Genomic DNA, 17537 nt, shown 5'->3' on the forward strand with positions numbered 1-17537 from the left:
GCTTCCCCCCCGCTCGGGAGCGCGTCCCCCGCTGCCCAGGAAATGTGGCTGTCTCCCCGCAGCCTGCAGAACTTTACATGCACGTTTGGGGTTTGACCCCTGTGTAGTCTCTTTCCCTTAATACAGCATTGGGAGAACAGCCCTTCGTTGACTGATGACAAAGGTCGAGGGCGAGGCGAAAAGGAAACTCCGTGCCTGAATTGTTGGGATCTTCACCGGAGGGATGGGCGGTCCCTCTGACGGTGGCTAAGAGGGTCCACAGTACTGTCTGGACCTCGGAACTGGGAATCCCTGTGAAGGCACCAGAGAAAACTTAGTCATCTTTCTGCTTTGGTACCTAACTCCTATCACTTGTTACTGCTCCTTTCCTGGATTAATGACTGAGTCTTTCAAAGGCTAATTGCCTGATATTTTGCCCCTATAATAAAAGAATAGTAGCAGGTAATATTGTCCTGCGGAAAGAGATACACAGCAGGCTTTATCCAAATTTAACTCAATCTCATGCTGTCCACACCGCCACCAGGACGCTTCTAGTAGGGCAATTCTGCAAACGCCATCTACTTTTGCTGAGTCAGGTGAAGGAAAGCCAAAGAGAAACGCAATCTGTCCAGTGCTTGCTGCTCAGCTCTTCCAGCTCTTGCTTGGTGAACTCTGGATATATCCAAGGCTAGCTCAGTCATTCTTCAAAGGCTCTGAACCTAAGTAGGTTTTGTAACTTGTTTCTAACCCAAACTCTTATGAGCTGAGGGTCTTCTCTGAGCCCACACCTCTGAAATGATACCTTCTGTCTGTCAAATTCCAGTCGCTTATATTTTGTGAGACGGGGCGCCCCCTAGGGGTGTCCTGCTATCATAGACCCAGAGAAATGGGCGTCCATGGTTCCTTGCTTAGAAGAAACGGCTTTAACACCTTTATGAACCAGATTAAATAAAGCGTTACAAAGTTAAGCACTCACAATAATGCTAGACGTATCCCAATTCCTTGTATATATCCCCTCCAGTCTGTTTAATATTATTTGATTTATAGATTTAGCATTCTCAATGCCATGACAAATGAAGAAGTACAGAAAGATAAAGTGGCACTTGACTTTTAGAAGCCAAGAGAGGTTAAGAGAAATGGCTACCCGATAATGTTGGAAGGTATAGTCTTAGTGGACGCAATGTGATTTGAGAGATACTAGGAATTATGAGATCTTTAAATTGCAAGTGTTTCTGTGTTGATGAGATCGAATGAGATAAAGTTCTTTACTAGGAGAAAAGGAATGGACATGCATTTCTATCAAGGCAAAAAGTGTGAAAACCTGACAGTTTGGGGAATCTGAAGGGTCATTTTTATGCATCATTAAATTATTGAGTATAAAAAAGCATAAATCAAGATGCTAAAATCACAGTGCCTTTGGGCTGGGAAAAGTGAAAGACACAGCACAAATAATTTTATCGCTAGACTCTAAATAACAAGAATCAGAAAGAAAGTGGAAAATTAATGTTCTAGAAGTGATACCGGTGGCCTGAAAGACCCAGTTCCCTGTTTGACCACTGAGTCTGAGAAGTGGGAGAAGATGGCAAAAAAAGTCTATCTGCGGAGTGGTAAAAAAAGATAAGGTGGAAAGTGGAAGGAAGAGGTAGAAAAGAAGATACAGCAGGAATAACTACTAAACAGACTAAGGGGATCCGTAGACAACATCAGATAGTAGAGTTAACCCGGTCTGGATAGTATCATGCTGCTGCCTCTTAACTGTCTTTAAACAAATGATTTGTGAAATGAGAGTACTAATGCCTCTTTGAAGTGTATGACATGATATAATGTATGGAAAGCAGCTAAGCATTCTGTATATGTGTGTTGGAAGAATGTGTGCTGAATGCATGTCTGTTATGTTTGGATGTTATGTTTCCAAGCTCATTCTGGGGTGCTGTCAGGCATGTGAACAGATAAACTATCAAAAAATGGACCCCTTGGAACACAGAAGCCCCAAAAGCAAAGATGAGCACTTAGTATCTTCTCTTTCCTTTATTCTGTGAGATGGAGGTCAATGGCAGATGCTGGTTTGGGAGAATGAGACCAAGAGTGGGCTGAGCGTGAGCAGTAGGTGGAGACAGCAGGCAGAGGGTATTCATGCCCCAGTTTTTGATGGAAGGCTAAGCAGGAGCTTGTGTTAAGAGTCTGAAGGCATCAGGGGCGCCTGGGTGGCTTAGTCGGTTAAGCGTCCGACTTTCGCTTAGGTCATGATCTCGCGGTTCGTGGGTTCGAGCCCCGCGTCGGGCTCTGTGCTGACTGCCAGCTCAGAGCCTGGAGCCTGTTTCAGTCTGTGACTCTCTCTCTCTCTGACCCTCCCCTGCTCACGCTCTCTCTCTCTCTCTCTGCTAGAAATAAATTAAAAAAAAAAACATTAAAAAAAAAAGAGTCTGAAGGCATCAGAACAGGGAACAATGAAGACAGAGTAAGCTGCTTCAGAGAGTGGAGTAGGCAGGTGACACGCTGTCTGACTACGCACCTGTGGGTTCTGGCAGTGTTTCAGACTGAATGCTTTTGTGCACCTAATTTCAAAAGTATCCCTTTCCACGAAGTTATTTCAGTATTCAAGGGCCTGTATCTAAGCAGCATCAGCATCAACCTGGGACAAGGGAGCGACGGGCCTTTTAGAATTTTGTAATCTCAAGGGTGGACAAAACAGAGCAATCTTCTGCCTGAAATCTCTCCAACACAAAATATACTCTTCCATCATACATACGTTTCATTTTGGGGTTTTGGTATGGAATAAGGGGTGAAGGGAGACAGTGAATTTAACTGTTTGAAGAAGGTATTTTTAAGGTATATTTCTTGTTCAAACTAGACTCAAGTTTCTAGATGAATCACCAGACAGACCAAATCCTCCAAACTAAAAGCTTTTCATTTCATTTATTTATTTTTTAAGTTTTTTTGAGATGGGGGGTGGGGTGGGGGGTTGCGGTCTCTGCAGGGGCAGAGAGAGAGAGGGAGAGAATCCCAAGCAGGCTCCCTGCTGTCAGCACAGAGCTTGACACGGTTTGATCTCATGAACTGTGAAATCATGACCTGAGCCAAAGTCAAATTAGACGCTTAACCGAATGAGCCACCAGGCGCCCCAATGCTTTTCATTTTAAATTGTCCACTAGACCAGCATTTCTGAGCATGCAAATCACCTGGAGGTTCCATATGACAACACTTGGTGCTGCCTTTTTAAAATGGGAAATCTGCTCTCCACCTCTCCATAGTTCTCAACTAGTTGCTTTATTTCTTTTTCACAACGTTTCTTCCGTGTAAGCACTTTGAATTTGCTTGCACTAGAACCAAAATTACTTTTGTCACAGTCTATGCTCGATTTTAGTGATTAGTGTACTTGTGTCTTTTTGCAACATAAATTGCTTTGTAACAAACTATTTTAAATATTCTGTACTGTATGTTAGGGACTAGTATCTTGTATCTTCTTACAGTATCAACTGCTTTGTAACAGAAACTATTTTACTCACCACCATATGCTTGCAGCATCTACTACTGTCTTCTGGCAAGTGATTTAAAAATTTCTATTTGTGGAGGTCTATACATCATAGATTTAAATACTTTCCATATGATTTCCATTTTTCCCATAGGAAATATTTCACATCTTGGTAACATGCAACCCAGCAGGGGCAATTTTGTCCCCCAGGAGACATGTGCCCATGTCTAAAGACATTTTTAGTTGTCACAACTTATGGGCCCAGGGGGATGCTACTGACATCTAGTGTGTAGATACCAGTGATGCCACTAAACATCCCACAATGCACAGAGCAGCCCTCTACAACAAAGCATCATCCGGTACAAAATGTCAATAGCAGTGAGGTTGGAAAATGGAAATTTAATAAAAAATAGTTATAGCATATTTTTTACATGTGGCTGCCTGATTGTTACTTAAGTTAGAACAGTGTGTACCTGAGCAGCTTCTGGCAGTGACATTGGGATTTTAACCACTTCCTAAATGTGTAATTATACCACTTCCCAAAATAAATGCAACGTTGCCTATACAATTTCCTTTAATCCTCTCTAGTTTGTTTTTAAGATTTGTCTCCTCTAAAAGACCATATATTCATATATGTAGATATATGTATACACACACGTACGTATACACACATTTATGCAGATATTCTAGAAAAAGAAAAAACAGTGCATGACAGGAAGGGAGGGAGGGAGAGAGGAAGGAAGGCAGAGAGGATTATTTCAATTAGTGAGTACACATGCAGACTGGCAAACATTTAATCCAATGAATTTGTTTTACCTTTTTTAGGGCACAAATTTACACTGTGGCATGGAGCTGGAATTCCTAAGTTTTTAATCTATCATTCTATAAGACAACAAATTTAGCTTTCGTTTATTATAACATAGTATCGAATTACATTACTTAACTCTATTAGAAATCTCCCCTGTATTCTCTGTAAACCTGCAATATAATATTCCCTGGAAACCATAAAACATTCAAAAAATGTTGTCTCAAGATAGTGACATCGTTTGTTTTATTTTTAAATGTAATTACAATTATAATCATCCATTCTTATTTTCAGAAATTAAGAGGTATTTTGAAATTTTTAGAGCATCAAATTTACTACCTAAAATACTGATGTGTGGAATAGGGGATGGAAGCGAGGCGAGTTTTACCTTATCACTTCAATGAAGGCTGGCAATCATTTAGCTACACTGAATGGGTAAGGATACATTCTTTAATAGAGTATGGTTCTTTGGTAACATGTACACCCCATAAATTCAAAAGATTACTCCTATACCTAAACCATATGATCTCTAATATAGAAGCTTATTTTTTTTGTTTTGTTTTCAACAGATAACTGGACTCTTTCAACCATTTATAAATGATAAGTACTGGTAAAGTGAAAACATCTTTTGGCACACTTGTGAAACCCATTCAAGAAAATAGTCATTTGTCATATTAAAGATAAATATATTTAAGTGCTTCAAGGTTATGAACATAAATTTTGAAAATTTCTAATGAGTACTGGGGACGTCATACTAAAACTTTCTACTGATTAGTCATAATATTAGTAAAATCAGTTACACTAAAGTTTTCTATGGAATAATTATAACATCAGTTATAATATTAGTGAAATTAGTAAAATTTAAGTGAGCTAACTCATATTTATGTTCAGGGTTATTCAGAAATATTTCTGGCTGGCCTCTTACATTAAATTTAACCTGAGCTGCTTTTTAAAGTAAGTTAGTACCTATTACAACTGTTCTTGTTTTAATGTATTAGCATGAAGGGTCCCTCTACTGGATTAGATTTAACAATGCAAAAAGAATTGAAATATGGCCCACTGTTGTTCCCTACAACTGATGTTAAACTTGTGAATGTTTCAAAACTACTTCACCATTAAAGACTAGCAGTTATAATTTTCCTAGGGAAAACTATTCTTTATTCATTAACATAGGGAAGTAGAAATGGAGGCTGGGAATACGCAACACATACATGAGCGTATTACGTTTCGCACTCTCATTTCCCACATTAGCTTCTGAGTTTTTAATAAGCAGTGGAGAAACGAATGATTACAATATTCTCCTTTGCCAGAAGCAAAGAAAGTAAAAGGTGGCTCTAGATTAACCAAAAACTGAATTATGTGGCTCTGAAGAATTTATTATTTTTTTTTCAAATAAACATTTTAAGATGCCTAATAATTTATTAGTTAAATACTGACTTATAAAGTATACATACTTACTACTTTAAAACGGAAAGGGCCAAGAAGGGGTATACCTATTTTTTTTATGTCAAACTTCCATCAAAAAAAGAAAACAATTCTGAAGTCAGTTCATCTTTAAATCACTTTAATTTTTCTGGAGCTGATTCAAATCATGAATATTAAGACCCTGGGTCGGAAATTACAGTCTGAGTAATGTAGATTTTATCATCTAAGTAAGGAAAACAAAAGATCTTCACTAGGAATTCTAATTTGTAGTTTCAATAACTAGGAAGAAAGATTCACTTTAATTTTAGAGGTTTTTTTTTTTTTAGCAATTTCCAAGTTACAGGCTAGTTGTGTCATCCCTACATTATAAATATGAAAAGTACCAGAATTTCATTAAACTGTTAAAATAATCATCATGTATTTAGCCAACAACATGTAAATGCCACCACTACCTCATTAAACACACAATTCTAGGACATTGTGTAAAATGCTCATGTTTCAACTCCTCCTCAGTTTTCTGGCTTTATTCTCTGACCCTCCATCTCCCTTCCCGACATCCACTCAGCCCAGACTATTTTTAAGTTACCGGAGTGTATGTGACCCTTGAAAGGCTTCTTTGGCCTTGAAAACCTCCCCTACATCATATCTTTAGAAATCAGTTCAAATGAAACCTCCTAGGTTTAAGTCCCCCAATTTCCCACAGTCCTTTGCACATCTATCACAGCACCCACCAAAGTGCAAAATTCCTTGTAAACGTGCTTGTCCTTCCCACACCCACACCCAAATACCTTCATCTGTGTGTTCTCAATATCTAAGTGCCCATGTTTGTAAAATTATAAATGTTTTTGACGGCATTCGTTTCCTCTTAAAACCCATCTGTTAAAGATTTCTTTTAAAAATGTGACTTGAAGACAAAGCACTGCAATGTCTACAATGTATCTCACCTCTCACAACCCAAGTGTATCACAACCCAAGACATTGTTTTTCTAAGATTAGCATAACTAATTAGATCAAGAAGCCCATTTCTGAGACCTAAGGACAAAGGGCACTAATATTGCACAAACCAAATATAGTTAAAAATCTGAAATATGTGGAATTTGCTTTAAAGTAGAAAAGAGAAAAAAAAAAAACGAAGTGCACTAATATTGCACAAACCAAATATAGTTAAAAATCTGAAATATGTGGAATTTGCTTTAAAGTAGAAAAGAGAAAAAAAAAAAATGAAGTGCCCTTAAAAGAATGATGGTATGTTTATCAAACACTCAGCTTCATTTAGGCATTTAATTAAGCTGTTTATTGCTTCAAATGTGTCACCATGAACATTTTAATGTACACTTCATAGCAGTAAGGCCTCAATTTTCACCACCTATAAAATGTGAACCCACATTTGGATTCTTTGTGTTACCAATTATTACATGAGTTTTGTACAACAAAGATTCTGAATGTGTATTTTGTAAAGCAAAAATGCTTATCACACCCCTTGGTCTAAGCGTCTCAAAGTTTATTAATGGTTGGCCACATTTAATTTTTTTTGGAGGAGGTAGTTCCACGTTTGGCCCATTTATTCATATATGTATATAAAATACCTTAGATACTAACTGGTTCCACCAATTACTAAATAATTGAACAAAATTTTGGTTTGCTTCTTTATAGATGTTTCATGAAATATTTGATGCTTGAGGTTAAATTTTGTCAAAATGTTTTCTAAATGATTTGGTGAGCAGTGGAATTCACATACTGAAAGGGGTTGCAGCAGCTGGAAATGGGGGATGTTCCTGACACAGACAAGGAACTTTCTCTTAAAATAAGGCTGTACATAAGGCTTTTTCCTTTGACCAACTCCTGGAAAATGAATAACGTGGAAAAGTCATTATATATAATTAGGAGATTAAACAATACCACCGAGCATCTCCAGGCAACATGCTAATAAGCAAACTGAATGCTACATTATTTATTATTTCTTAAAGGTTTATAATATCTCCATGAAAATACTGAGTGTTATGAAATTGGGGTACTCAGGATATTGTGAAATCATGAATACCCACAAATGAACCTACTTTGTTTTATGGGCTGTCCAGCTATAAAATCACTCTGCAACAGCTCAGAGTTGAGGATTCATGAAGCTAAAAGAGACCTCTGAAATCCCCTATCTAATCCATACCCTTTGGGTAGCATTGCATAGATTTTATAGACTTCTGAATAGGTTCTAAGAGGCTCATAGTGGTTTTGATTAAAGCAGAAATCTAATGGACCCATAAGTTTCAACATAAAGGAAATATGATGTAATAAGTACTTTTAAAGTTTTAAGGATTTTTCTACCAACCAGACTTGATATTAATACCTGAAATAAAACTTACACTATGCAAAATTTGTAATTTAAATAGCACCTATAGAAAAAAACCTTAGGACTGCTTTACAGACATCCTGCAGCCAGCATCACCCTGGTTTAATAAGGCCCAGAGTGATTCAAAATTTGAATGAACTGTCATCCCAATACGTGGTAGTATCCAAAATAGAACCGAATTTTAAGCTCCAATCCAGGAGGTCTCTTTATTTAAACTGGCCACACTGCCTAAAGTCAAAACATCTATAACCATTATTTTTATTTTATCTAATATAATTAGACTGCTTTCATGTCCCTTAGACTGAAGGAAAAGCCAGAGAGATGTTCTAGAAAAATACATTTGCATTTCAAATTTACATTAAAAATGTCTTTCCCTTATTCTTCCATCCCGAATTCCAAGCATTATGTTTAAGACATCACAGATTACACAGCATTCTGTGTCCTGGGCCTCTGTCCTTTTTAGATTATGAAAATTGGAAGTTAACTGGAATTAAGAAATTTTCCTTATTAAGCGTGTAAAGTATAAATACAAGTAATTTTTTAAAAACTTTATTTTAACACCTAATACAATTCCAATTTTAAGGATTACTTGCACAAAAAAATAAACACATTTGGTATAAAAATGTATCACTTTAACACCCTTTGCCCTTCAACCCCTCCCCCACCCCCCCCATGAACTGCACTCTATCTGGATGCAGAAACATATAAAGACGAATGGCACAGATTCGTTTTTACCTACAGGAGTTTCTGTTTATGTACCCAGGTACTCTAGAGGACACCAGCCCACTTTATCACATGAACCATTTCCTTCAGCCTGCTGAATTTAGTTTCACAAAGAAACAAAGCTTATTATAAAGGCATTTTAAAAACCATTATCTTAAATTCTTTTTAGAAGCACTGACTTTTTTTTTTTTTTGCAACCATTTATATACAGTGTTACATAACAGCTCTGGAGTACAGTACATGCAGCAGAACATACCTGTTGAATATAAAATACTTTTCTTAAAATCTTCATCGTTGGAATTCTCTGAAGTCTAAATTATAGAATGCCCATTACTTTGAGAAAATGGTTGAGGAGTACAAATGTCTGCATATGTTGGCCACTGAAAGAATCCAAGGCTAACTGGAATAATATTCGTAGCACACCAGGAGTGCATAAATAATTTACTTACATTATTAAAATACAACCCATAAAATTCAAGTTCAAGATCTTACAGGATTGTCTATGTAAATCCTTGAAGTGGTTGCCTGGAAATGCATTGTTTCTTTTTTTTCTTTTCTTCTTTTTTAAAGTCCCATATAAAATGTTCAGTCGAAGTTTTTTCTTGCCCAAATGAGACAACCACCTCTATTTGTGCCGACTGCCTCTCCTCTTCATGGCGGCGGTGCACTGTGGGCAGTACCACTTCCCTTTCGGTGCTTCTGTCAGCCCGACACATCCGTAATGGAACCACTCGATAGGGCACTGGAAGGCAAAGTTGCAGAGAATTGGTTTTTAATACCTCTAAAGGTTATAGGTGTATTGATATGCCCACTAGATTGAATATTGCGAGATTCGTGGAAACAGAACTTTAAGTCTAGGAACTGATTTACAGATCACTGAATTCAATTGGTTAAGTTTCAGAGATGGGGAAATGGAGGCACAGAAAAAGTACGCATCTTTGTTAACTTGGAGGTTCATGCGATCTCTCTGCACAATCCCAAAGAATGAACAAAAAGTCACTAATTCTCGTTAAACTGCAGAGTAAACGGGTCCCAACTTTCAAGGGCAAGAAGTGAAATGGGTCGCAAAGAAGGCAGATATATTTTACAGATTTTATTTAATATTCAGCCTTATTCACTGCTTCATAAAGTAGAATAAGCTGGTTGCAATGAAAACCATGAAGGCTGCCCTGGATTTCCTCTCTGGGCAGACCCATGCCTGGACACGCAGAGAAGTATTCTACTATGTAGCACATTAAGCACTTGCACATGGGCACAGAAAATCTGAGCACTCGGAAGGGCACACCTGAGGGTAAGAGGGATCAGAGAGTACATCGGGGTGGTCGTGGAAATACATCACCTTCAGCGAGTGCCCCAGGGCTTTACAACGTGGCTCTTGAAATGATTGGGCAATATTGTTCTACAATAATCACAAATAGCACACAAGTGATTCTAAAGAGGGAAGAAGGAGGACAGGCTGTCTCTGTCTACGCGAACATGCTGCTGGGACCCCGTCAGGTCAGGCAAGTACACACTTTAACGCCCACCCAGCCAAACCTGTTCAATCTTCAGATTGTTCTAAAAATTTAAAACGGTTGATTAACCTTAGGATTCTGACTTTTGGATTAGTACTTCTTTAGAATACAGGGTTCTGTTACCTCTCTGCAGGAAAAGATGAACAGAGGGGGACTGGAGGTTTGAGAAAGTAAGGAGGGAATGAAATTACTACAAGAAATATTCTCAGCATCCAATAAAAACAGATCTCTAACCAAAATGAAGTTTCCTAAAAAAGAAACAGGAATTCTTTCCTTTCAAACCTCCTTTACTTTTTATATCAGAAGTGGCTCTTATCAGCTGACAGCTGCAGAGTACAACAGGAAGGAGGAAAATAACTTCACATCACAGCCTCAACTTCCCACCCCAACCACTGCCAGCCCCAGGCTTCCTGACAGAATGCAGTGTTTTAAAATTCTAGTTCTTCACCACGATAGGTGAAGTGGATTCTAGTAAACACTGTATTACTTAGCAAAGGGAGTGGAGAGTGTTTCTAATGTTCATACAACGTAATACCTTTTGAGAATTATCATTCTGCACACGAAACCATAAAACTAGCTTTAAAAAAACTTAAATTGGGAACACATTAAGGGACACTACCTGTTTTGCAGAGAAATATTCTAGCATTAATATAATGTAATTAACATAACTACAAACCTGCATTCTTAAACTCAGAGACATGGTAAATAAGAAAAATGGTCAAGTAATAGTAATCAGTGACTTTTTTCATTCCCAAACAGAAAAATTTAATACTTACATCTTGGTTATCACAGCCCACCATCTCACCATAGGATACCTAGTTTAAATAAAAGTAAATATTTTTTATGACTACCACAAGCATCTAAATACGAATTAATGGTTCATGATACTGTTAGGAAATAGATGAAAAATACCAAATACTCAGTGGCATTAAAAATTAAGGTACATTACTTTTTTATAAAGATTTTATAGAGATGTATAGCTTTTTACTAAAAGATTTTGGGGGATAAGGGTACAGAGGGAAATACACAGAAACTATGTGCTCTTCGAAAGTATGAAAGAACCTGGACAGCTTACCTTTGTGAGTGCTTTCTTTTACAGAGTTTACGTTTCCTTCTTGGTTACTTACTTAAGGTTTCTACTTTTCCTTGGGTCATGTTAGGTCATTTATATTTTTGCAGTCAATAATTGAAACTTCTAAACTTATTATATATTTACTATCTGCTCTTTCTCATTTTCCTTGTTGCTGTTCATCACCAGCACTTTATAATACAACCTCCTAATTCTTGAACTAAGTTTGTCAATGGACTGAAAGATTTTTCAGACAGGGTTATAGCTAGAGGGTGTACTATCTGATTCTCTGCACTAGTGAGAATATCTGTATATGGTTCTATGCACATGAATGACTTCTCTGGGTTACAGTTTTGGGGGGGTGGGCACCCAGATTTTCTCCGCAAAACTCTACAGATATATTCCATCAACTTAAGTAGTTTCCAGTGTTGCAGATGGGAATCTGATTTTGTTCTTTTGTAGGTAACCTATTTTTACTGAAATGATATTTACAGAATTTTTTTTTTTTTTTTTTTTTAACCACTGGTATTAAAAAATGTTTGGGGTGCCTTGGTGACTCAGTTAGTTAAGCGTCTGGCTCTTGGTTCTGGCTTAGGTCACGATCTCACAGCTTCATGAGTCCAAGCCCCATATCAGGCTCTGCAGTGACAGTGTGAAACCTGCGTGGGATTCTGTCTCCCTCGCTCTCTGCCTCTCCCCTATTTGTGCTGTCTCTGTCTCTCTCAAAATAAATAAGTAAACTTAAAAAAAAAGTTTGTCAGGTGACAGCAGAAAAACTAAAAAACTCTTAAATGGCAAATTTTCAAAAATTAGATTGTCAACTCACACCATTAAACACAATAAATTGTAGATAGATTAAAGATTTAAATGTGAAGAAACAAGTATATAATGAGCTCGACAAAGGCATTTGCAAATAAGAAATGAAAGACATATTTATAAGGGGAAAAAAGGCAAGGAGGCCTTCCTAAGCATATAACCCATGGCTGACTTCATAAAGAAAAAGACTGAGTCATTACTACATAAAATTGGTATTTCAGAATTAAAAAAAAAAAAACCTGCAAAGCATTTATAATGTGTAAGACAAAAATGATAGAAAAATCAGCCAACACCATTAAGAGTCAATTCATAAAAGAAGAAATAAAAATGGCCAAAAAGGGTCCAATTTTACTACTAACATAAATTGAAATGATTGTGTGATATAAAACTATCAAATTGGTACACGGTTTTCAAGACAGAATAATATCCAGTGTTGGACAGGGTTTAGGAAACAGGCATGGTCATCAATTTTTGTTAATGCATTCCAGAAGATAATTTGGTAGTCTGTAACAAATATTTCAACTTAATCTTATTTCTAAAAGATTATCTTAGGAATAGATGTATAAAATGGATTACATTTTTAAAAAAAGGCCTCACAATGTTATTTTTAATTTCAAAAATAATAAAAGCACTAAAAAACGTATAGCTAACTATTGGTTTAAAAAGTTACACACAATACTCTGGTTTCTCTTCAGATCATATAAATCTTTCACCTTTTAAAAAGTTATACACAGCGTAACAGATAACTGTAAGAAGATTAAAAAAATTACTTAAAAAAATAAAGTTCAATACATATGACTTAGTGAAAAAGGGATAAAGAATATACTGTGACTCCAACCAGTCAAATTCACACACATACATACACACACATACACACAGGCGCGCATGCGTACATGCACATCTGCGTGTACGTATGTGTAAGAGACTGACTGTGCCTTCCCCCCGAAATTCCTGTGTTGTATCCCTTCCCCTCACTATATCTGAAGATTAAGTCTATAAGGCAATAAAGGTGAAATGACGCCATATATGTGGAATCTTAATCCAGTAGGGCTGGTGCCCTTATAATAAAAGGAAGGGACACCAGAGTTCTCCTCACCACGTGAGGCCACAGCACGAAGGAGAAGCGAGGAGCAAGCGAGGAAGAGTCCTCACCAGGAATGGAATCAGTCAGCACCTTGATACTGGACCAGCCTCCAGAACTGTGAGAAGACAGAGTTCTGCTATTTAAATCACGCAGGCTGTGGTATTTTGTCACAGCAGCCTGAGCAGACTAAGACAATATGCGTGTGGGGTGTAGAGCAGTGATAAATCAAAACGTCTAATTATAGGCTGTACCTGGGGACTGAGATTACGGGTGACTTACACATTCCTTTATACTCCTTATACAAGGAAGCAAAAGTATTTTGAACTGGAGGAAAAAAGAGCACTTAAAAAATAGCTCCCTTTCTTCTATTTGCTTCAGATTATGCTTTTACCTGATTACAAATGCAGTATCGTGGTTCATTTGGGTCGTAAGTCCAATCAACTTGACTGTTTGAATCCGATTCTGGTACTACTGTTGTCTGTTGAGAGATCTCTTGGACGACAGCTGATGAAGAAGAACACGACGACAAGGACGAGGAGGAGGAGGACGAGGAGGACTGCTGATTTGAAGACTTGTTGTTGTTTCTGAAAGAACAGATCAGATCTATTTGCTCAGCATCCAAAAGAAGTTACGTGAGAGTAGCTCGTAAGTGAGTGGTATGACATGAAGTAACATCAAATGTATAAATTAACATTTAACACAAAGTTAAACTAACCTGATAAACAGATTTAAAAGCATAACTGTTGAGTGCAACTAAAAGCAATTTTCTTTCATAACTGTTCTTTTTTATATTTTTGTTTTCTGGAGAATAAAGATATTTAAAAAACTCTTTCAGCGTACCTTGGTTTTTAAAATAATTTTTTAATCAGCTACTACTTAACATTGACTTAACAGCTATTACCTATTATAGGTAATAGTTTTAAAAACTGGTGTTAGTTATGGCTACCTTAGAGACATTCTTTGTATTTTTAAGCCACGTGATTATGCTTCATCAACATCTAAAATACAAACACCCCAAAAAGTGTCCTTTTTAATGGCCATCACCTATTTAACCCATCCCATCTCCCACATCTCCTCCAGCAACCCTGTTTGTTTTCTGCATTTAAGGCACTTTTTGGGATGGGCACTGGTTGTCGTATGTAAGAGATGGATCACTGGGTTCTACTACTGAAGCCAGACTACACTGTATGTTAAGTTGACTTTAAATTAAAAAAAAAAAAAAAGAAAATAGAAATACACAAAAGCATTTGATGAAAATGACCATGACCATCCATCAACATGTGAATACTACCTACAGGTAGTATTAGATAGGAAATAGAGTGTTAAAATTCACAAGTAATTTCCTACCATTTGTATGCTAAAATTACATTTTAAAAATAGGGAAATTTATCATAGGCAGTTATAATAAACTTGAGTCATTAAGATGAATTATTTTTTAAGATATCTAGCCCTTTTGTGTTAATTCTACACTGATCATTCTTCTAGGTTTACTCAGAGAAAACAGAATACATTTAAAAGTAAATTATGATGCAATTCCTAGGTAACCTGTTCTCCCGGCCCACCGCCTAGAACCTCCACCACGTCAGAACATCAGCAAACGTTAACACCTGGGTTAGACGGTGCCAAATGCTGTTAAGTTTCCGTATTTGAAATTCAGACAATCTTCCTTAGAGCCTCACATACACAATCTAGAGATACTTTCATAATTTCAATTTTGGGGCATAAGACCAAGAATGAAGACAATTTACTTTTAATAAAACTGAGGAATTTTATTCAAAAAAATTCCCAGCATAAAATTTGCATCCTATGTATTAATTTACATTGAGCCACATGACAAAATAAGGGGTTATAGATGAAAACATCTCCATAAAATGGTTTCTCCTAATGAACAAAAAGAAGGTAAGCAGAAGTCATTTATAGCCAGTTTAAGACTTTAGAAAGATTAAAGACTTTTAACACCTTTGAAAGACTTTACTCCTCCAAAGTATGGCAGTGTGAATGAAAATGTCATGGACGCCCGGCTGGATGCCAAGTGGCCTGCACGCTTAGTAAAGGTACAGGGCTACCGTAATAATCCAACTTACTTGCTCTTTCTCCCGCTCCGTGAGTCGGCTGCTGATGAGGCGGCGTTCTGTGTTAATGTAGTCATGAGCGCTGAAGATGATGAATAGCCAGCTGTTTCTCTGGGCATTGAAAATTCTTTTCCCAGCTGAAAGTCATTATTCTTAAACGCCTCATAACTGGCTTTTAGACTTGATGTTCTTCGCCCCTCTTTCATCTTAAACAGACATTCACGGATAGTATTAATATACATAAGGATGCAGACTTTCTTTTTCAGTCCCACTGGTTCTAGTATTATGTTGGCTATCTAGTATTGTTTGGTTTAAGCCATTATTTTCATCACTGTGATCTAAGCTACTTTATGCAAAGACTTACAATCAGTTTTTATACAGTTAGGAGAGTAACTATAGAATGGGAAATGTAATTGGGAATATATTAATTTGGCAATCTAAGTCCTGGGGCTATTGAGGAAACCCTGAAACTGGGAGAGAGAATGGAGCGCTCTCCTCACAGGTGCTGTGGCTCACTGTCAAGACCATGAGCATCATGAGCAATTACTAGGTGAAGGGATCTGCGTGAGATTGCATGAAACTATTTTTCACTTTTCATTATCAATCAGGTAAATTAATGCACATTCATTTCATTAAATATTCATGTGAGACATCATAAAACCAGGATTTAGAAATGGAACTACACAGGGGCACCTGGGTGGCTCAGTCGGTTAAGCGTCCGACATCAGCTCAGGTCATGATCTTATGGTTTGTGGGTTCGAGCCCCACGTCAGGCTCTGTGCTGACAGCCAGCTCAGAGCCTGGAGCCTGCTTCAGATTCTGTGTCTCCCTCTCTCTCAGACCCTCGCCTGCTCACACTGCCCCTCTCTTCTCAGAAATAAATAAAACATTAAAAAAAAAAATGGAACTACACAATGTAGGAAAACTCTTTCTGTTCACATCTAGTTGTTTCTGTTACAGTTTACCAAGGATTCAGACAAAATGTACCTGCTATTTCCAAACCTTTTCCTTTTTACCTGAGCTGTGGCTTGAACGGCTTGAGCTGCGGCCATGGTAATTGCCCCTGCACCAGTTCCTGAAGATAATGAGCCAATGTTATAGGATGCCAGAGGTTGGGAGGAATTCACATTGTAAGCATTGTTGGAAGAGGCTGTAGAATTATTATTTCGACACCCTATGTAGAATTAAAGAAGTAAAAATGGTTGGAGAGAACATAATGTTAGTGAGCTTAAAATACATTATTTCCCAGTACAGACATAATCATTACATTTAACATTTTCATGTCACCATAAAATTTTCATGTCCCATTTTTCCTTTTTTCCTTTTCCACACGTGGACTTCAACCAAGTAAAAACTCTGTATGCTTCGTTAATCCTGAACACTTTAGTTTCCCCTTGTTTTAACACAAACAAAAAGCAAAATTCATATTTAAGATAATAAACTTACCTAGTGTATTTTCCTTAGATGCATCTGATGTAAGGGTAGATAGAAGAGCTTCAGATTTAAACTTCTTTTCAGGAATATGATCTGTTGTTGTATGGTGAGAAGTCGGGTTATATTTCCTTTCTGAATATAAATAAAGAATTTGTGTGTTTTTACACATTAGACAACTATGGATAAGACATAATACTTCCATCCAGTTATAAACAAGTACAGTTATGGTTTGGGTTCTCCACAGAATGTAGAAGAGTATGTTTTCTTAGAGGACAGGACAAGAACTCGCTGTGTCACCTGTTTCGTTAAGAGTAGACTTCTCACACAAATAAAAAAATACTTCAGTAGCAAAGTGCTACAGATATCCCACGATTCACCACGTTTCACATACAACATGAGAGGAGTTTTGTTTTCAAAACACTATAATTTTGAATAGTTTTCAATCAACCCTTCTTTCGTTCAAACTGATCTGTCACAAAATGTACTGATATAGTTTTCTAGCAAGCTAACATCCAAACAACCATTCATTTACTCATTAGCCCACCAATCATTTGAGACCTTCTTATACGCCAAACAGTAGGCTAAGCACTGAACAAGCAAAGATGAAAAAAACCAAAAAACAAAAATCAAAGAGCCTACCATCAATTAGTTATCATTTGGCTTGGGTTTTGACACTCTCTAGAGAGAATCAGGGGTCTGCATATAGAAGTATATGCTGCAGGGATGAGCACTGAGTGTTATGTGGAAACTAATTTGACAATAAACTATTGGTAAAAAAAAAAAAAAAAAAAAAAAGATAT

At 37.1% G+C, this 17537-nt stretch overlaps 1 protein-coding gene across 1 annotated transcript in view; it reads right to left on the reverse strand.

Annotated features, from left to right (window-relative positions):
* Positions 1–6975: 6975 nt before the first annotated feature.
* Positions 6976–17537, reverse strand: part of ING3 (inhibitor of growth family member 3) — a 28992-nt gene continuing 18430 nt past the window's right edge. Inside the window, exons 7-12 of the mRNA XM_077773295.1 lie at positions 16750–16869; positions 16320–16477; positions 15316–15509; positions 13623–13815; positions 11039–11077; positions 6976–9490 (exon numbers count right to left, since the gene is read on the reverse strand). Coding sequence (XP_077629421.1) covers positions 9374–9490; positions 11039–11077; positions 13623–13815; positions 15316–15509; positions 16320–16477; positions 16750–16869 — 821 coding nt within the window. The 3' untranslated portion in view covers positions 6976–9373. The remainder of the gene's footprint in view (positions 9491–11038; positions 11078–13622; positions 13816–15315; positions 15510–16319; positions 16478–16749; positions 16870–17537) is intronic.

The sequence above is a fragment of the Crocuta crocuta genome, unplaced genomic scaffold, assembly GCF_008692635.1.
Source record: "Crocuta crocuta isolate KB4526 unplaced genomic scaffold, BGI_CrCroc_1.0 scaffold16, whole genome shotgun sequence".
NCBI classification, from domain to species: Eukaryota; Metazoa; Chordata; class Mammalia; order Carnivora; family Hyaenidae; genus Crocuta; species Crocuta crocuta.